At 39.5% G+C, this 22,251-nt stretch overlaps 2 protein-coding genes across 2 annotated transcripts; one reads left to right on the forward strand and one right to left on the reverse strand.

Moving 5' to 3' along the window:
• Positions 1-1,424: 1,424 nt before the first annotated feature.
• Positions 1,425-7,694, forward strand: ntmt1 (N-terminal Xaa-Pro-Lys N-methyltransferase 1). Its single transcript, XM_044333457.1, has 4 exons — positions 1,425-1,546; positions 3,666-3,825; positions 4,929-5,181; positions 6,847-7,694. Exons 2-4 carry the CDS (start codon positions 3,667-3,669, stop codon positions 7,101-7,103), a joined length of 669 nt encoding a protein of 222 aa, XP_044189392.1. The 5' UTR covers positions 1,425-1,546; position 3,666; the 3' UTR covers positions 7,104-7,694.
• Positions 7,695-9,371: 1,677 nt separating this feature from the next.
• ndor1 (NADPH dependent diflavin oxidoreductase 1) lies at positions 9,372-21,139 on the reverse strand. Its single transcript, XM_044333456.1, has 16 exons — positions 20,897-21,139; positions 20,627-20,775; positions 19,509-19,648; positions 19,341-19,418; positions 19,080-19,177; positions 18,884-18,982; positions 17,406-17,507; positions 17,066-17,269; positions 16,474-16,601; positions 15,152-15,363; positions 14,800-14,907; positions 14,527-14,641; positions 13,269-13,415; positions 13,035-13,153; positions 12,680-12,774; positions 9,372-11,630 (listed from the first exon to the last, which is right to left on the reverse strand). The coding sequence occupies exons 3-16, from the start codon at positions 19,641-19,643 to the stop codon at positions 11,486-11,488; spliced, it is 1,785 nt and encodes a 594-aa protein (XP_044189391.1). The 5' UTR covers positions 19,644-19,648; positions 20,627-20,775; positions 20,897-21,139; the 3' UTR covers positions 9,372-11,485.
• Positions 21,140-22,251: the final 1,112 nt, after the last annotated feature.

Here is a 22,251-nt window from a genome sequence, read left to right on the forward strand (position 1 = left end):
GGTGTTGTGTTTGCAGGCCTGGATAACTAAAAGTCAAATATTCACATGATATTATACCATCTTTTATCGTGGAGGCCTTGCTCTTGGAGTACTAGTTAAGACTAATAAAATATGAACATTCATCTTATGTCAGATGTCAGTAGGGGAATATGGTGAGCGAGACTGACACAAAGCTAATCTGACAAAGATTTCACAAACCAAGACAGGAAAGAATCTGATCATTAATTCCTCTATACTGCACTGCCCTCCTGTGGTTCATTTACTACACTGCAGCTCCAGTGAAAGAATCTCCATCATGCAGCTGCACCTCTTTGTAATGACGACAGCGCCTGTTGTGTGCAGAAAGCATCAGGACTTTAAACAAGCAGTTGGTCAGTATCCCAGAGCATTTAACATTCCTCACACTCACAGAGTTACACACATTCACACCTGAGAGCTGCTCCATACAGCCAGCCTCATACTGTCACTGAGAGTTAATGAATTAGTAAAGGTTACAGTAACAGCCAAGGTGGATGGTGACACGTGAATGTTCCAGTTTGCTTATATTTGATCTCATCTGTGTATTTTAACAAGCACATCTTTTTAGTAAAAAGCATTTGTAATGGTGGCTTTTTCAATAATAATGTTAGACTTGCAGCCATATGTTGAGTCATACAGAGGATTTGGGACTTGAGCTCTGCTGTTTCAAGTTAATGCATTAAGAGCAGTGGCGGTTTGCAGTCAGAAAATACAGACTCTTACAAAGTGTCAGTGTTGCATCAGTGAGCAAGTACTGTATGTAAACCATCGCTACCATTGAGCACACGGAGCTCATGTGCTCTTTAGCTGCTTGGAAGGTGCATGAGAAGAGAGAGCAGCTTGGGGCCGTCATTAGGATCATCATGTTCTTTGTAAAGTGTTGTATGATGATGACAATGATGACCCTGATGAAGACCACAAACATGACAGAGAGATGAAAAAGAGTTGTTCTTCATAATACAACTGTGGCTGGAGATTTGAATGAGTCTTAAATGTGACTGAATCCTGACTACAGCTCTGTGTTTGTGTTTTCACTGTGATCTTCATTGTGACGCCTCCTCCCCAAACTAGGAATGAAATAAAATCAGTCAAATTAATAAACAAGAAGTGAGCCTTGTACTGTATCAGCATGTATCATGTCAGTTCCCTGTTTGTTAGTTTGATTTCTCCTCATTTTCAGTATTTTGGAAAATGTTTCAATCTATCCACACTAATACTTTTAAAAGTGAATATGTATGAAGACATTTTACTCCTACGTGATTCTTTATGAAGATCATTTTTAAAGTGAGTATGACTGTGTGTGTGTGTGTGTGTGTGTGTGTGTGTGTGTGTGTGTGTGTGTGTGAGGACATGCGTGCAGGCAGCCAGCAGGGGCGCTGTTGTCGCTGCTGTTGCCAGGAACCAAATAAGGAAATGACGTGCTGCATGTGCTGCGATGGTCCCGCAGAGAAAACTGAAGCCCAGAAACCGGGACGGGGTTTACGAGGTGTAGAGGAGGGTGTGGGGCCTGAAGCGGACTGTAACTGAGGTATGTGTCAATATTAAGTATCGCTTTCATGAAGTTTAGATATCACAGAGTTAGTATTTGAGCCTGAAACAGAGCTGTCGGCGGCTAACTAGCTTGTTGGATAAAACTACAACATCTAACTTGGCGCATGCAAAGAAATGAATTGTATGAATTTACTAACTGTTGTCGTCACGACGACATAAAAGTCTGGTCCCTACAGTCATGTGTTAAGAAGTGTTCATGTTGGAAATGAAATGAGAAAGCTACATGTGTCATAATTTAAAATGTTTTGTAAAATTTACAACTGTCCAACTTTTTCCACGTGCATGAAGTGGTCATGACGTAGGCTGTTCATTGAGTGAGGTTATTTCTATCAGTGTGTGGCTTTAAACGTCTTCTACTGTTAATACACATTTAACAGCTTCTGACGTCCTATAAAGGCCACTTCAACACTGTGTTGTCTATCTGTAGTATACATAATGTATATGTGTGTATATGCATTAGTTATCTCATAATAATTACATTAATATTAATACTTATCAATAATTATTGTGTTAATATGGGGATGGCTTATTGTTTTGAGAAGTCCTTTAGTTGTGTGATGTTTAGACTTCCTAATCAAGTTGATTATCAGCAGCTGTGTACCTCGCCAGTTAATTATGAATAAGAGATCTTTGAAATTGTTGTCATTAAAGACAGCAAGTATGCAGCAACTTTTTAAAAGTGTTTTAGTTTCATTCATTCTGCCTGATCTCACTGTGATGTTGGTCAGAGTCTCACAGGAAATGTATGCCCTCTGCCCTGGTTACAAGATGGGTGCTGACAGCTGAACTACTGCCAAGTGTAGCCAGATTTGGCTGCAGTGTGTGTGTGTGTGTGTGTGTGTGTGTGTGTGTTTGTGTGTGTGTGTGTATGTGTGCACGCACAGCTGAGCAAGTGATAGGCGTCCAGTCTCCGTCCAACATTGCTGAAGTATGAAGTTTGATTCTTAGATACAGCCTCTACAGACTTGAATGAATACGGATGAATGGCCTTTAATTACATAGTTGAAGGCAGTTTGCAGAGCAGGTGGATGACAGCTCACACCTACAATAAGTAGCCTTGAAGACAGAAACTGGCAGATGTAAATCAGTCAGTGGATACATGACAAGTGGCCAGTTTGGTGTAAATCGATAATTGTTCAAGTCATTAGTTTTCATTAGGTTAGGTAAGGCCTATTTCCTAATTAAAGTATCATCACTCATTTTACATCAAACAACATTTAAAGGTTTGCTGTGGAGGTTTTGACCACTAGCAGCAATGTAAAACAATGTTTTTGCAACTGGGTCCCTATTTAGTTTGTATCACACACACACACACACACAATGACACACATGCACTCGTTAGCACGCTGGTGCACATCCTGCTGAACTCTGCATGGTGTTCTGCCGATTGACAGTTGGTGGCGGTAAAGCTTCAAGAAACATAGTTCAACAACAACATCAAGAAAACTCTGCAGGGCACCTTTAACAAAGAGCAAGTGTAGGCTTATAAATGCAATTCAATGAATAAAACCAATCAAAATGTCTTCTGAAACTTGTTTTTCCGGCTCCTCCTGCAGGTTCTGGAGCTTCTTTTGACTCTTTTAGTGCTCTACGAGTGAATAGAAATCACTCATGGTTATCATTTCTAAGACTGTCTAAAGCTATGATGCTTTTAGAAAACACCTCTTAAGTTTAAGAAGCTTATTAGATGCATTTTTTTATGATCTTTGCCTGAAGATGCTTTTGGGAAACCTGCCCTGGTTCATCATGGACATCATGTGCCTCTAATGCTTCCAGTTAGAGGACCAGTATCCTCCAGGAGTGGTTAGAGAAGCATTCTGGTAAAATGACGTTAATGATCTGTTCACCACAGCTGTTGAGTTACATCCCAGCCTGGCTCACTATTAGGTGGGACACCAGACTGTTCACCTCATTAGAAAAACTATATTGACAAACCATGAAGGCATCGCATTTCTTAATCAGGAAGGTTTTGATTCATGGAAACTCTGCTGTTACTGCCTGCAGCTGCTGTCTTGTATTATCATCATGAAGTGGAGAATTGTAGTTCGGGTCCATCCTCCTGTGATTGAATCGTATGCTCTGTGGACTGTTGACAGGATGGGTGACATAGCAAGGAATGAGGCCACCTTCTACTCTAATGCTGAGGACTACTGGAGGGAGGTTCCCCCCACGGTGGATGGCATGCTGGGAGGCTACGGCAGCATCTCCAACATCGATATCAATGGATCCAAAGCTTTCCTGCAGAAGTTCCTCGGTGTAAGGAACTCCTTTAAGATGTTGGGATACAGTACATGTGTCAGGCTGTGTCTGACCTATGGGGTTAAGGCATGTTAACTAGGCTGTGATCCAGAGGTGTGGCTTCCAGTCACATGACTTGGTCTTGGGTCAGACTGGAATCATAAATCTTATGACTTTAGATTTGACAAGATCAAAAAAGACTTGTCACTCGACTTAACGCCAATAACTTGTGATTAGAGGACTTTAGTCTTTTGGAAAATTATAAAAATATGTGCAGTGAAACAACTTCACATTTTCCTGACAACAGATATACGTCCAGTCAGACAGCAGCCAATCACATTGCATGAACAGAAGGAAAGGATGGGACTCGACAAAAAGAGACGGAAATTATAGATGATTGTCAAAGTTAAATATACAGAATTTAATCATTCCTGTACATTTACTAACTTTAAAAACGTAAAGTCATGTTAAATTGCATAAAGGGCACATAATCATTTGTTTAGGACTCAAAACACAAGACTTGGACTTGACTTGAGACTTGCTGGTCTCGAGACTTGACTCATGACTTCCATCGGCAAGATTTCAGGCTTACTTGTGACTTGCAAAACAATAAACCTTGTCTCACCTCTGATGTGCAAAGAGCTGTGGATTCTCAGAGAGGATATGACAGGAAACAGCTATTTAAACCTCCCCATTGAGTCACACTGTACGTTGAGTCTTCTGCTGCGTGTATAGATGTTACAACTGTTCTGTCAGCTGCAGGATGTCTCTAACCAAGATGTACAGAATGTTGCTGAATATTTAAGAAAAACTGTATTCTGTAGAGATGTTTAAAATAATGACATTTCAATCCAATAAGCACGCAGATACTTTGGATTACATTAAGGTTACAATGTAGAATCTATAAACTGATTATTTTATATACTTTTTGCCCAGTGCATGCTGGGATGGGCTTCAGTCCCATGATGGTGTAGGTAACATATCATAATAAACTGTATTATATATCAATATTGGAAAGATATTCTTATATAATAATAAGATTATGAGACTCCAGGAAAACACAGGATTTATTCGGCAGCTTTGACTCACCGGTGACGTCTTGTGTGTTTGTCCGGCTGAAGGAAGGGGAGGGGAAGACGGGTTCAGGCTGCGCTCTGGACTGTGGAGCCGGCATCGGCAGGATCACCAAGCGCTTACTGCTGCCTCTGTTCAAAACGGTGGATCTGGTGGACGTGACGCAGGAGTTCCTGGACCAAGCCAAGACGTACCTGGGAGAGGACGGCAAGAGAGTGGGCAATTACTTCTGCAGCGGCCTGCAGGAGTTTGTACCAGAGGACGGACGCTATGATGTCATCTGGATCCAGTGGGTCATCGGTGAGTCTGACTCATTGGTCGCCATCAGATAATAGTTAGTTAGTTTAATTAATCAGGCTTCATTTAGATGTAGCTGTAGAAGTATTATTGCTAGTAGAAGTAATTCAGCCAATAAAAGCTGGTAAAAGTTTGGTTTAAATCCATCTGGAGTTCACAAAATATGAACACAGTGTTTAAGAGAGTGTTTGAGAATCACTTTTGAAATTGTTTTTGTCTTGCTTAAAACAATAAATGTGTCACTTTTCCTTTTAAAGGCCTCAGTATGCATCATATGAAGTGTCAGATTGTCTCTTTTGAATTGGTGGGGCTACAGCCCACATATCTTGTACCTGAAACTTCTCTCTCAAGCTCTCTTTTTTTCATTCTTCACACAAATACTCTATTTGTGTGACATTTTTCAATACATCATTTTTTTCACTTGAACAACTGAGTGAAACTGCTTTTATTTTGAAGACAGTCTGAAGTTGTGTGCTGTTATCCTCATGTATGATTCATTGCTTCAATGTTTATAGATGCATCAGATGAGTTCAGGGATTGTAGACACAGTGGAGGTGATCAAAACACTTTCATAAATGTAAATATAAAGGGCAAATGAGGTCCAGTGATTCTATAGCAGAAGTAGTGAGACGATGTGCAAGTGTCTTGTGTCATTTGGTGTAGCCCGAATACAAATACGTTATTCAGCAAAGCACAAATAGTGTGGTTTTTTTACGAATATTTGTTTCATACAAATATTTTAAAAATTATTTGTTTTCAGGAAGAAAAAAAAAAACGTTATATATCAGTGCACACGTTGGTTACATCACTATATCAGTCTCTCTCCTCTGCTCCACTGTTACGTCTATCAGCAGGTCTCAATGAGGGGAGTCACATCCACCTGCTACATGACGCACATTTCCTTATTTGTACATCACTCTCGGAGTTGTGGGTGTTCCCCAGAGATAAAGCTGAGCTACTGACACAAGTGAAGTGCTCCTAAGAGAACACTTCATGAACACTTATTGTAACACTTTAATTTTCTAAAATGAAAAGCGTAATAAAAACAAAAATTTTTTTTAAACCTTTCCATTTTTATTCGAATACAAATACAAATAATTTTGCTGCCTCAACAAATACAGATACAAATACAAATACTGGACTCTCTGCACATCCCTAGTAAATACACAACTTTAAACTGGCCAAAGGTAAAGTTTTACACAAGATACTTCTCTCTAAGCGTCAACCATCAGAATGCACATTTTACATTTATAATCATACAAACACCAGGTTTAGCAGATGTAGTCTTACTGGGGGATTACTCCTGCAATCCAAGCTGTGTGTACACAACGTCCTCTGAAACGAGGTGTTTAGATCTAACAGGAGACTATTTACTATAATCATCTGTGATCATCAGCTATATGAAGTCAGCATCCTCTGGTCAATTTCCAAACTGTGTCCAAAGGAAAAGTTCAGGAATTTTGTCAACATTGGGAAGCAAAATGGTGCTTGATCGCCTTCTTATTTCTAATGAAAGTGTGTGGGCTGCAGCGTACTGGTAAACTGTATTTACTAGATAAAAACTAGAATCATACAGTAACACCAGCCAGAGGTTCTTTATAAAAGCTACTGTCTACTCTACTGTCTCTTCTACACTGACCATCCCTCCTCTCTTCTGCCCCCCCTCAGGCCACCTGACAGACGACCACCTGGTGGAGTTCCTGCGCCGCTGCCATAAAGCCCTGCGGCCCAATGGCCTCATCGTCATCAAGGACAATGTGTCGTACGAGGGCGTGGTGCCGGACGAGGTGGACAGCAGCGTCTGCCGCGACCTGGAGATAGTTCGCAGTCTGGTGGGCAGAGCAGGTCTGCGCATCCACCACGAGGAGCAGCAAGTCAACTTCCCAAAGGAGATCTACCAAGTCCACACACTGGCTCTCAGATAGAACTGCTCCTCCTTGTATACAAAGTATTTCTAATATGGAAAGGATGTTTTTTCTAGTCAGCAGTCCATTTATTATCTGTTTAGAAGCAATCTGCAGTTTGACGTGTTTGTGGAGTGTGTGTGTGTGTGTGTGTGTTGTTCATTTCAAGCATCAGTGTTCTGCTCTGTGCTTACTGTCGGCTCATCTCATCTGGACTTCCTGGCCTTACATACTGTAACTCTACCAGACTACAAACTGCAGCATCACTCCTACAGACAGTTTACAGCTTATGATCGCTCGGCTCAATATTTATTTTTTTACACATGTTGGAAGCTCAACATCATATGATTTTCAGTGTGATTGAACATAAGGATAATGTGACTGTACCTTATGTTGGATATCCACTGGATGCAGCTGCATCAAATGAATCTTTTTAATATAGTTTAGAGTTCGCAGCTCATGTCTGATCGATGTGGATCATTTTGTGGCTGTGATTTTAATTACTGTGTTTCTATCTGTATTTCCTGAACGGTGTATATTAGCGAAAAGCTGAAATGATCAATTAATTGATTAGACAACAGAAAAATAACCTGCAACTATCTTGATAATCAATTCATTGTTTGAGTCATTTTTCAAGCACAAAGGCCAAACTTTTGCTCGTTCCAGCTTCTCACATGTGAGGATGTTCTGCTCTTCGGTTTAATATCAGTGTAAACTGATATATATTTGGACTGTTTGACATTTGAAGACATCACCTTGGACTCTGGGAAGCTGGGATTTCTGACATTTTATAGACAAAACAACAAAGCAGTTAATTGAGAGGATAGTTTAGTTGCAGCCCTTATCCGTAGAAGTCCTTCCCTTGACATGGAATTCATGTCCACTGACAATAAGACATTTTTTATACATTGTGAAGTGATGCTTCAGAGACATGAGCTGCTCCAGTGAAAATAGAGCTGGTGCTTACAGGCAGCAGAGTGCAGAGAAGAGCAGCGAGTCATCTGGTTGACTTTGGCCCAGCAGATCACCTGCAGGAGCGGCGACGTGACGCAGAGTCACAGTGACTGCAGCAACTCATTTACCTCAGGGAAGCTCAGAGATAAAGAAAAACAAATTAGGAAATTGAGACAATGTTGTGTGTGTGTGTTCCTTCTCTCCGGTTCACTTTTCAAGGCACACTTCCACAGCGTGTGAACAGGGTCAGACACATCACATTTAGAAAATCAGTTCCAGCTCTTCAGTGAAGCTGTATGATCAGTGTGTGCGGTCAGGAAATCAAACAGGCGTGCGGCTGCACCGCTTCAGATGAAGATATTCTAGATTCTTGTGTATCATTGAATACACACTTCCTCAACTTTCAGCCTGCATTTAAAGACAGGTTTCTCTTTTGAATGGCTGTCAATATTGAGATGAAATCAATGAATCAAATGTAAAATTCATTTTCCATTTGTGTGCACAGTTTGTATGAAGACATTAAAATAAAACATATTTTATATCCAATGTTCATGCTTGAAAAAGGGCAGTTACAGTCATAATAAACTAAACAATGAAAACTAAACAGCACTGACATGATGATGGTGAAAATACTTGTGTGTGTGTGCAGCCCAAACATGAAAAATGGACTGAATATTTGTGAATGTTTGACTGAATGTCTTAAATTTTTGCTTGTTTCTTTTGAAATTTAAATGTAAAAGTCCCTTTTAATGGTCATCTTAGTAGTTGACTATAATTTCATATGAGCAGCTTGGGACTTGTTCATCCAGGAACAAGTTCAAATGAGGATATAAATCACCTCCTCCAAAAACACTTAAAACATGAAAATTAAAATGTTCATGTTGTCATACTTTATGCACACACAAATGGAAAATTAAATTTCTATTCAGTGTTTCATTTCAATATTGTTCTCCACTGATTTTTGTACTGAGTAGCTAATTGGAAGTTTTGCTTTGCTACCAAATTAGCAGCATCTGCAGGGGGCACAATCCTCACACAGCTGTGTGTGTGTGTGTGTGTGTGTGTGTGTGTGTAGCTAATGTTCAGTCTACTCAGTTTATGTGAGTGAGTTTTATTATGGACTGCAGCATGTTGAGAGGATGAAGCTCAGTCTGTACTGAGGCCTCTGAAACACAGTGAGACGTCTCCACTGTTTGACACTAAAGCACATTAACTGACAGAATCTGAACGACTCCTCAAAAAACACAAATCTTTACAATAAATAAATGGATCCTATTCTGATCAATGTTCATTTTCAGTAAACTACTGTAGAACTGAGACGAAAAGCCAAACAAGTGTAGTTTTCAGATTATGATGCTTTATTATGACATATTTTATACAATCTGTCACAATTATCCACACACTGCTGAGCCATTGGTCCATTATACTGTATATCAGCCAGTCAAGTTTATAGTTTACACATTCCTGTAGTTAGGATTCACACTCACTCTCTCTCACACACACAGAGCTTTTAGGTACTCATTTTACATTTTCATCTTCTATTTGGCAGTCTGGCATTTTGAAGTCGATCACATAGATTGTTTGTGTCTGTTACGCTCAGCAATACATAATTACAACTGTTCAATAAGAATGAAAATGCTCCTATAAATATTCGGAATAAATTGAAAACACATTGCAAATGGGTTATTTATTCATGAGAATTTTTAAAATTAAATGGATTTTTCAATATCATCCTATTCATTTTTGTTCCCAGCAGTGAGCACAAAACACAAGTTCACATTTTCAGTCAGGGTCCCAAGCTAGCAAGCTACTGGAAAGCTAATTCATCCTTTAAATCAAGCAGGACAGACTAATGCAAAGAACTTTTCACTGGTCTTCCTCATCATCAGTCTTTTGATGCTACAATGTAAAATTCTACTGTGATTCCTGAAGAGAGTGCACACAGCTTTAACAGAAGTGACTTTGTCATTCAGAATAAATCTTCAAATCCTCACTGCAGCTTTGTTAGAGACACATTTAGAGGCAAACTGCAGGTGCAGGACTGAATATTGAATCATTTGTTTTAGGAAATGTATAATTCATATGTTTTTTATGAAGAATGTTTCATTTCCTTACTTGAAAAATGAGCTCAAATCAGGTCTTAACCTCCAGTAACTGTCCTGTTTGTCCTTCATGAAACAGTCCCAGCATGTACTCCTGCTTGTTGTGCTGCTTCATGCATAATGCACACATTACATGGAAACAGCCTAACTTGCTGCCTCCACTGCTTTTATAAACTCACCTTTGGACACATCAGCGGATCTCACAAGAGACAAATTGATTTTAGGGTCAATCAGAACAATAGTGTTTTGTTCTTAAGGAAAAAGTTTTGGCACCAATAACACCAGTGAACAGGTAAAGCCCCTTCTGTCATCTCAGTTAGCTAACTTTACATATTACTGAGTCGGTTCACTGATTTCAGGATTCTTTCAGTAGCTCAGCGTACGTCTCCACGAAGGTGAAATACACTACACAGTATCATGTGAAGAGATTGATGGAGCTTTGTTTGCAAGGGAAAAAACTAAATCCAACATTTTTAAGAGGAAACATTTCTCAAAACCACTAAATAAGATCTAACTATCATGATAAATGATTATAAGCAGTGAATACAGGAGTCTTACTGGGATATGGCAGAGTGGCAGGCATGAATACATGATAGTTTATTATCAGTAAGTCACACTGGTTCATGAGAATCTGTTAAGATAAGGCAATATTTAAAATTGTACACTTATGTATCCATGAACAAAACTATGCTGATGTAACAAAATAATATAAGCTCAAAGGTCCGTGTACTGTGTTGTGACTATCCTTGAATATCTCATCACCATACTGACATCCTGCAGTGGCATTGCCGTCTAGTGCTGAGCGCCATTTAGAACAATGGGAAGCAGTTATATTCATTGTTATCAGTCATTGAATGGGTCCGACCACTTGTCTCACACAGTGAAATACAGGAAATACATTATCCTGACACCTGTTCTGTCTCTGCTCATGTGTTTATATGCTGAGAAATGGTAGCATGTCCCTGCATGAAATCCATGTCCATAAATCCCAGTGATGTTTACTAAAACTAATATGACTATATTTTACTCTGAGTTTGGTGCTTCTTTTGTTCCTGCAGTTTGTCTGGCATGGTGGGAACTTTCTCTGACTATCTACTTGTTACCATGTGACCAAAGTTCCATTTGCTAAGGACGGTGAGATGCAGTTAAAAGCTCAGAAAAAGCTAGTAAGTGAAGCTTTGAGTTTAAATTATTTTTATCACACATGCTTTGCCAAAGTTCAAATGATCCAAACTCAGATATGCTGCTACTGATATGAATGAATACATTTTGATGACAGCAGGGATTGTTTTGTGTTCAACACTGCAGCAGCTGAATGTAAGGAGTAGTGTGGCTCAGGTCATGTGATCAGGACCAGGTCTCACTCTGGAGACGGCCCGTCCTCTCCATGGCTTCCAGCATCTGCTCGGCGTCCTCAGCGGATACGTCTCCCTCCCTCTGAAACACCTCTTTCAGTGCGTCACGTACGCTGGCTGGCATCTGTTTAGCGTTGCTGCGTAGAGAAAAAAACGAGAATATTCACAGCTGCTTTAGTGTTTGTACTGTCTGCTTTCAACAGGACTGCTGCTACATGCCAAAAAAAAAAAAAAAAGGTGGTAGATTTATTTCAGTTTTTTTTAACCAATCCCACACACAGCATCCTGCTTCCAGAAATACTCACTAGAGCAGCAAATATGTATTAATCTGCAACTGAAAATAGTACCCAACAAATGCACTATTTCCTCCTGTTTGAGTAACATTTGATAAGAACTACAGTGTCTTTTTAAAAAAAATGAAATTATATATTTGCGAGTTGTTTTTAAAGATTTATGTCTTCAAGCAGGAGCCAATGGGCTTGGTGCTGAGAGCCACAGACACTGTAGGGAAGTCAGAAAGTATTTAGAAAAGAGACATAGTTAGCTTTAATCTTTTAATGGGATTTGTTGACAATATGAGAAATATAGAATAACACCAGACTAGAGCGGTGTGAAGGGGGGGAGGCATGAGGAGTGGCACTTCCTCACCTCTTAATAGGAAAAAAAATCGAAATCTCAAACTGAAAATAAAATTCTCAAAGGCTCCGTCTTCCTTATCAGTCTCCACAGAGGCCTGGTGTCCCTGCAGAGTCAGACTCAAGTCTCAGTGTCTCATTTTTGTTAAGATCGTGGTATCTTAACGTGCACACAGACCAGTCGTTACCCCACCACCCACTCCTCACTGTCAGCCTACTATTCAGTCTGTCCCAATTTGTGTTACATCTCAGTCTTTTGAAGAGTTAAACAACAGCTGCTCAGCTTTGGATTTTTTAATGCACTCCCACACCTCTTCAAAACCCACTGCAGCACTGCTACAGGTGTTTGGGTTAACTACTGTCATTATAAGAGGGGAAAATCAGAAAACATAACAAGAACTGAAAACACCTTCATTTAAATAAAATGATTCGATGTAGCAATAATGGGATTATCAGAATAATTTTCTCCACACATTAATCAGCATAAATATAGTTAAAAATACATACATAATAAATACATAGATGTGAACAAAACAGAGGTTTGGACTCACCCAGCGATGTAGAAGCAGGCACCTTTATTTGTAATCAGGTCCCACAGGAGCTCAGCGTTCTCCCTCACACGCTGCTGCACGTACACCTTGTCCTCCTGAACACACACACACACATTTCATCAGTATCACCAGAGGATATCAGATACACAGAGGCACTGTTAGCAATGAATCCTGGGTATTGTAGGAAAGGTTGAAAACTGTTCTGGCTTTACTTCTGGCCCTGCACACTCACAGGTGTTTTCAATTTCTCCTGTCAGGTTGACGTAAAGTGGAGCCATGGTTGGGAATATGTGATGTCACAAAACTCCATGTATCAATTTGGAATAATAGTAAGGTAAATAACAGCAGGTCTGACCTGGTCTCGTGAGAAGGCAGTGAAGAGGGTCAGCTGTCCAGCCTTCATCATGTCCTCCCACTCCGACCTGAAGTAGAAGTCTTTGGACTCCGATCGACAGCCGAAGAACAAGACGTTGGCTGAAAAGAAGGGAGACGAAGAGGAGGTGTTTCATGTCAGAGCTGTGATGATGTGAAGTGAGGTCACTCATTCAGGGAACGTGAGAGACAAAGTCAGAGAGGTAAAAGATCTCACCGGTTTTTCCCTCAGCAGTCCTCTCTTGTAAAGCCGACCTGAAGGGTGCCACTCCTGTTCCAGGTCCAACCAGTATCACAGGGGTGTCCTTTTCTGTGGGGAACTTCAGAGTTCCCTTCTTCACCCACAGAGGCACGTACACCTCCCCTACAACAACAACACTTAGTTAGTCAGGAACTTTATTGTTCACGTTGTGGAATACAAGATAATTGACAATACTGGACAATGATGAGAACAAACTTATGTATAATTTTGCTAGCTATGTTTACTATTCTCTGCAGTTTCAGTTCCTAACATTCAGATTCCACACTACATGACCATACTGAAGAGTAAAATACTTTCACCAGATTTGTATCCACCATTTCCAGAGTTTGTCTACCAACATTAAAACCATTTAGCTTCCTAAGTAGATACACTCTCTTTCTGGCTTTCTTAACAATGTAGTCAGTATTTTCTGTGAAGCTAAGCTAGCTACTAACAACTATTGACAATTTCTACAGTGGATCCAGTGACTGTCAAATGTTACATTATTACCTAGGTTTTACCCACATTTAGTAACATACATCAATTTAAATTTAAATGACCTCATAATCATACGTAACGATTTATCAGTGCTTATTGTGGACAAGACTAAGAGTCTACAGTCATGCTAGCAGCTCTGTGAGGCTGTGCTTAAACACAGCAGTACTTTGAGCTAAATGCTAACATCATCATGCTAATATGCTCGCAATATCAATGCTAACATGCTGATGTTTAGCAGGTATAATGTTCATGTTCACCATCTTAGTTTAGTGTGTTAGCATGCTAACATTTTCTAATTGGTACTAAGAGGCTGATGCAGAGGCTGATGAATGTAATTAATTTTAAAGGTATTTGCTCATAAACCAAAGTATTGGACAAATTAAAATTTTGTCCCAATGATGGCAATAAATGAAAAATCAAGAGATCATCAACGTTTTTACAAATCATTCTGAAGGGAACATGAATGTTGTTATCAAATTTCATGACAACTCATCTGATAGCACATTTCACACAAAACCACGTAAACGTCATGGTCGCACAAGAGGAAAAGTCAGAGGATCACCAAAGTCATTGGGATTCATCCTCTGCGAACCATGAGTGTCTGTAAAAAACTTTCATTGCAACCCATCCGATAGCTGTTGTGGAAATTAAGCCACACATTCCAACCAATCAGAGCTGAATATTCTCTGAGGCTGAGGCACAATTAATTTGAGTGTTATACAGTGTGGTGAAAGACCTTGTGCGGGGTCCAGGGAGGCTAACCAGGTGGAGCAGAGGCCTCTCCGTGGTTGATGCATCCTGGTTTTATAACGGACCACAGCTACCAGGACCTGAAGCCTGTGTGGGTGAGCCTGTGTAGAGAGAAGGCTTCTCTAAAATACATCTGTAACATCTGTTTCTGTCTTTACTGTTCAATCAACTTACTTCATTTACAGGTATGCTTAAGGCAACCGGGTGAAACAAAACTCATTTTTCAATAGCAATTACATAGTTGTGACGGATGAGCTACCTGGAGAGAGGAGGCGATGGAGAATGAGCGAGGCTGGATCTCAGGGAAGAGATCCAGGAGGTAGTCCACTTTGAGTTCTGCTGTCGTATGAGGGAAATCTGTCAAGACCTGCAGCAGTAACAACACGCTCAGTAAGCAGATAAAGGACAGGTTCATATATTTAAAGATATGCAGGACTTGAAAATGTCTGACAGAAGCAAAAAGATACAAACAAAAATGTAAAATACTTTCAAAATAATAATGAAAATCCTACAAATAGGGCCTTTAAAATAATCAAAAGCTAAAACAAAAGCAGAGTTATCGATGGAGTGATTTACAGTTGTGAATATATTAGGTTTAAACTGAGTCTAACCTCCAGTGCGGTGCGTCGAGGCCGGTTGCAGTAGCTGTGCAGCTCGTCCTGGCCTGCCGCTGAGCTGAACTCCACCAGCTTCTCCTGCTCCAGCTCGTTGGTGGAAAAGGTAGAGAGCAGCTCAAAGAAGGAGCGGCGAGGCACAGCGGCAATGTCCAGGTAGCTCTCCACCAGGTGGCGCACAGTGCAGGGCTGAGGAAGCCTGGCTGGGACTGAATACACAGAGAAATGGTCATGTCTCAGCAGTCACATGTCTTTTACAGTGACTATTCTGCTTTAAAGCTGCACTAGTCAATATGTTTATATGAACAATGGGTAAAATGACAACATGTAGCTCTGCTGTAGCCTCTTTTAGCACATTGTTTTAGTTTAACAGCCCACAGCTTTACTATTTTAATTGAGTCTCATCGCTTTCATCAACCTCAGCAGGCAGCTGTTTTCAGTGAAAAAGTGCTAATAAACCCACTGTACACTACTTGCTCAGCAACTATCTGGTGAACACAGTGGAGCATTTAGCTGCTAGATATTTTTCTCAGGTGGAGACCAAAACTCAGCTAAATGGAGAGTTTTACATTCATCAGGTGGTCAGATATACGACTCCAACTGAAAGTTAATGTTGGCTAAATTTGGTAGCTTGCTTGCTGAAGAGAGGCTCGTCGGCTGGTGGCATGTGATTGGCTGAATGGTAAGGAGGCGGGGACTGATTACACTAAAATGAAAAGTAATATTATGGAAAAAAGTGACATTATAAAAAGTGTCATTATGAAATTTTTTGAAAAAGGGCATTTTGAAATAAAACAGAAATCCATTATTATGAAAAAAACAATGGTGACATATTATTATATATACATATATATAAATGTATATATATGCATCTTTAAATATATATTTCACATTTTCTTTAATTACTAATTTACTAATTAACGTACTTTCTTTAATTCTTTCACAATTTACTGGTTCATTTATTTTACAGCATTTATTTCATAATATCTATTTATATAATATAGAACACTCCATATAATAAAGGCTCATGGCTGTCAATAGCCGGTGACAGTGATGTTTATATATCAAGGTAATACTTGGCTGTTTGACACAGCAGCTGAAATTCATTCAAATTCACTCATTCATTGAAATTCATTCATTCAAATTCATTCATTTAAATGAGATGATCAGATGTAGGGATTAATGGGATCATCAGAGTAGACATTATCACATCAAGAACTGAAATTTGTGTGTTCTTACATTTAAAGCCAGTTGTAGCTTCTTTATTAACAGATTTTATTGGCTAATGTGTACAGTTAAACACACAAACACACACTTACCTGCAGTGTTGTCTGTGGGCGTGAGAGTGAATGTAGCCTCTGGATCTAATCTCAGCAGTTGACAGAACTGCTGTACGTCTTCTGGTGCGTTACAAGGATACATCATCACCACGTCGCCCGCAGCAAACCTACACAGCAACACCACAACTAATGATGTGTCAAGTCTGTGCGACGCTTTTCACTTTCATTTTGCATTCAAAAAAAAGTTTGTTTTCTTCTTCTACATTTTAAGACTGAAATTTAGAAAATAAAAACTAGGAAATCGGGGTATTGTTCATTTCTATTCATGCTGTGGGTTGATTGAGACGGAAACTAAGGATCCGTCCCAGTACCAGTGAGGTCTGATAAACCTCCTCATGATGCTGTCCTAACAGACACTTGGGCTCAGTGGAAGCTACTGGAAGTATGTCACACAGGAAGGGACTTGACTACTCTCAAACACTGCAAGTGTGGGTGTTAAGACAGACTCTGAGCAATGACTCCACTTGTGTGTGATTGGCTGGTTGATTCGCTCATCCTTCACTAATGTGAACTAATGGACACTAATGGAGCTCAAATCCTTTGCATGGTGTTTCACTCCAAGGTTACTTACTGAATGTTGGATCCAGTGATGTCAAACTCGATGTGCCTCACGTCCTGAAAGTGAGACGGGTCCGTCACTCTCTTATTGGACACCAGTCTGGCGGGAAAGGGATGTGACTGGGAGGGGACGGTTTGCTCTGAGGGAATCCTCAGCCTGTCATCTGTCATCTCCTTCACATCCTCCAGGAAGTGGAAAGTGTACTTTGGAGGGAGCCTGAACCAAGAAACAAACAAGAAAAATCTGAATAGGAATCATTTGAATGCTTCAACATAAAACCCAAACAGGGTTTTATAGGACACGTAACACACTCCAAGTCAAATATGTAACAGCAGAAAAAGTTGATACTCACGGCTCATCCTCCCTCAGTGGGGTCACATCTGCCAGAGACGGGTACAAAGCAAACACTTTCTCCCAGAATGATTTGAGCCACGGGTCAATCACAGCATCTGACCTGTTTAAAACACATTTTAAAAACCTTTTAAACATTTAAAAAATAATGATTCAAAACACCTAGATTTTGGTATAATAATAACTAATTAATAACGATTGTCAATACATAGAAGACAAAGAACATATGAGGATTCATCTACTTGCACAATCCTAAATTTGTTACAGTCTCAAACAGTAGCTGCCCCCCCCCCCCCCCCCCCCCCCCCCTCAGTGTTTTACCAAGGCTTACTTATTTAATGCTGCCCATGAATCAAATTCTTCATTTCAAATAAGAATCTGGATCTGGAGCTAGTAGAGAGGATAGAGAATCCTTATGATTTTGGAGAATAAAATGCTGTTTTTTAACAGTTATGTCATCATGTTGTTGTAGTGACACCTATGGTCCAAATGCTGTCATTTTATAGGAGCTCTATGTTGCTCTGTACTGTGTATTCAACTCTAAAACAGTAACTGTGGTTGCAGGCAAGGTTTTGTCCAATAGGACACACCTACATACAAGAATTATGCAACCTTCAGTAAAACAATATGAAAAATTGTGTCAAATAAGCAAATAAATAGGAGTGAATAATGGACATTTTCTGCCTCCAAATATATTATGAAGCAAACTTGGTGAATACTGGATGATTTTTAGGATTTTTTTTTTTTTTAAATTCAAAGGCGTTCAATTTGTATAGTTGGAAACAGATTTGTCCTCAACCAAAAAATCCAGGTAGACAAAAAATACTGCTTTCACACCACATGCTTCAAGTTGTGAGTTCTGAGCCATAATGTAGATTTTTATTAAAGGCCACGTTGTGGTGCTATTGAGTCAGCTTTGCACCAAACACTAATCAGTTCTCTCAGTTCTTACATGGCCCAGAGCCAAAGTAAACACTGAGACTTACTCAAATCTGTGATGTAGTTCTGAGATAAAGAGGTAAAAAGAAAATTATTCAATAAAAATATATTTTAAAAAAATTCAGAGATGGAGCAATTAGATCAGTTTCCTCCTGCAATTAAACTGTTTTATGAACAATATTTCTTTCCATTAACTAAATTTATTTCCTACTTTAGTGGCCTCAATAGCTCATTATAACTAGCAGTTATGAAATATTATGTGATATTGTTTTTATAACCTGAGCCTGCTTTTGCTCAGCATATAATTCTCTTTCACATTTTACTGCTTAGAAACCTCAGTTAAGAGAAACATAATATATGAACCAAACCTGACAGTACACAGGTACTAAATCATCCATAACACTGTGACTAAATCAGTAATATTTTATACCAGATATCAAAAGAATAATAAAATAGAATAAAATATTTAACATGAAAATGCATTTTGAGTTTCGCTTTTCCTCCCCAGCTGACGAAGTACCCCATGATTCACCCACTTACCCCAGGTCATGCTGGTCGTCTGCCAGCCCAACAGGCAGCAGCACACTGGCACCCAGCTGCACCAGCCGCTTATGAAGCTTTTTGGCCACAAAATTGAACCTACAGACAAAAGCAGTCGATGCTTTTTACAAAGAACAATGACAAAGATCATTCTGAATGTGTAACGTGAGAACTGTGAACCCTGAAAAACACTGACTTTGGATAGGAGGAGTCCCCCAGACCCAGTATGGCACAGTCCAGCCGACACAGAGATCCGACAGGTAAAGACCTTCTGAAGAGAAACCTCCAGAAGTTCTTTGGAGAAAGAAGTCAGACAGAAAAACATACGTGAACGGGGTCAAACTTATGTATAGTTGTGGGTGCAGCAGAGGTGAAAGGGGAGTAAGTATTCCACTTTTTTTTTCTATTCTTCCTCCCACCATATGTCCTGTTTTGTTACCTTTTCTTATGTTTTTACCTTCATATTGTCAGGAGGGTCTCCTTGGCCAGTGGTGGAGCACACAAAAACCACCAGAGACTCTGAGATCAAGTTGGCCTGTTTGATGAGAGGAAACACACATTTTAATGTGATTTCTATAGACTTATAATCCACTCTCCCTCCTCTACTTCATAAAAACACACTCACCACATTGTAGTCATCCAGAGGCAACACTTGAACCTGCAGCCGCCTTCTCTGCGCCTGCCGGGCAATCCTCTGAGCCGTGTCCTGAGCCGTCCCAGTCTGGCTGCCATACAGGACGAGCACAGCCGGGTTTGACATTATGACTGAAAGAAACAAAATTATAAAATGCCGATTTATTTTAGAAGGACGAGGACAAGGAGTAGTGAAAGAAATACTAAACAAGTGTGTGAATGGGTGAGCATAGAATCATTGTGGGGCACTGTGTTTTCTCTTAATTTAGCACTACACCTGCGTTGAATAAAGTCAATACCTGCAAAACTGTTCAAATTAAACTTGCTTTAATTGTAAGTTTGCTTTGGAGTCCTCTGAAGGTCTTCTCTCACACTTTGCACTATTTTGTCCCACTCCGTGTCTGACAATGTAATACTGTACTCCTACCCCCATACTGAGAGATAAGACTAGTAAAAAATAATACTCAACTCAAATACACATTATCAGGACAATGGCAGTGACATCCCCCCTTCTCCTTTTGTTTTTAGACTTTTTAAGCCCTTTCACACGTGCAGTCTATCCCTGAAATGTTCAGGAACATTTCCTGCATGGGGTCATGTGTGAATGGGAGCAGGGATCGATATTCAGGGACATCTGTTTCCAAAGGTTGTAAAAGTAGATGTCATGCATTGTGAATAGTATTATGGTAATTCATGACCTTTACTTTACATGCAGGTATTGCAGATAACTGCAGGATAGTTTTAACAATCAGGCTACTTTACGTAAGTTCAGGCTAGTGTTCGCAAGTGTGCTTTACATAGTTTTTTAATACTGACATGTCTGTCTTCTATACAGAAATTCAATAAAAGTCACCTTGACCTCTACCAGTAAATACTTAAATTTCTTCTACGGTAAATATTACGTTACCTTAATAAGAGTGACTGTCTTAAATAGCAGTGAGTTAGCTTCTTATCTTAGTTGATGATTTTTCTCTGTAATTAACATGACATTACTGCGGCTAGCAGGCTAGTTAGCTGGATAGGAAATATGGTCAATTATTTCTTCATATTTGTTTTTTCTTCGCTATAAATCACATATGTCACCACATACCAGTGAGGCAAAATACTTACCGCCGCTGTCTTCGTCAACAGTGGCCTTAAACGATAGTAAAAGAGACAGATAAGTGTTCTGAGTGAATCAAGCAGCTCCTCATTCTCAACATCAACGTCACGCTTTACGGCAGTCTCATTTCGCGTTTTGATTGGTTCGTGCCCTGACGCTACATTCAAAGCCGCAAAAGAAAGATCGGAGATTTCGGGAACATTACTTGAAAATACTTTCCAACACAAAATCACCGTCTGTGAAATACTGTCAGAAATACAGTAAATAATCATACGTACAACAATTTTTATATCAGAGGAGTACTATGTTGAGTTGCGGGTAACTAGTCATTTACTGGGTGTAAAAGGAGGTTGTATATGTTTTCTGTCCTGTTTTACAGCTCGTCTTTTGGGTCCATTGGGCCAAAATGGGTATTGGTTTCTAATTTGTACTATTTAAATACACTCAAATATAACTGGTTACTAAGCTCGTGTCTAATTCGTTTAGTGTCCACAGTAAGTGCTGTAAGCTGCTACCAAATGCTGCATGTATTTCACAAGTGAATCACATGTCTACGGAAGCCCATTTCTGCCAGAAAAAACGATGCAACGTTAGGACAAAGTGTGACAAGTGTCTGATGACATGCTTGATTTGAATTTCACTCACTAAGTCACAAGCATGGCATACTTACTTTTTGTGCCATCATTTTGAGATGCAAAATCAAAAATGTGAGTATTTCCATTTTATAACTTTATACTTGTACTCCACATTTCAGAGGGACATATTGTACTTTTCACTACTACATTTATCTGACAGATGTTCTTGCTGGCAGGAATATGAAAAGGGCCCAGTATTTGTATCTGTTTTTGTTGAAGCAGAAAAATTATTTGTATTTGTATTCAAATAAAGGAAAGAACTTCAAAGGCGATTATTGCTTTGCACTTTTCATGTATTGCCTATTTTTTACAACCTGACTTTGTGGAAAGGAGAAGGGGAACAACAGGTTATGGAGAGTCCCTTAGGAGCACTTCGCTTGTGTCAGTAGCTCAGCTTTATCTCCGGGGAGCATCCCAAATCCAGGAGTGATGTCCAAATAGGGAAATGTGCGTCATGTAGCAGGTGGATGTGACTCATTGAGACCTGCTGATAGATGTAACAGCGGAGCAGAGGAGAGAGACTGAGATAGCGATGTAACCCACCTGTGCGCTGGTATTTGACATGTTTGGTTTTTTTTCTTCCTGAAAACAAATAATTTTTAAAATATTTGTATGAAACAAATATACACTATTTGTGCTTAACCAAATAACATATTTGTATTCAGACACACCCCTAATTGCTAGTTACTTTACAGATAGACATTTTAAAAAAAAACATATGATAATCTTATAAAATACAATGCATTGCTAAAGATTAAACTAGTGGTTCAAACCTATTTGGTTTGCAGCCACTTAAAAAAAGCATTGTCTGGTTGGGGCCCCTTGTCAGGTTTCAGATGTCTATTAATTTTTAGCAGTTCCTCCAAATATGTATTTCCCCTCTAACCTTCTCACATGGTTTTATTTAAATAAGTGTCTGAGGCCCAAAGAGGTGTCCAATATTTCATAAAAAGCAAAGATTAAAGTCCAAAAAGTGAATACAAATTTGTGTATCAGAA

This window comes from Thunnus albacares, chromosome 18, assembly GCF_914725855.1.
Source record: "Thunnus albacares chromosome 18, fThuAlb1.1, whole genome shotgun sequence".
In the NCBI taxonomy this organism is placed as follows: Eukaryota; Metazoa; Chordata; class Actinopteri; order Scombriformes; family Scombridae; genus Thunnus; species Thunnus albacares.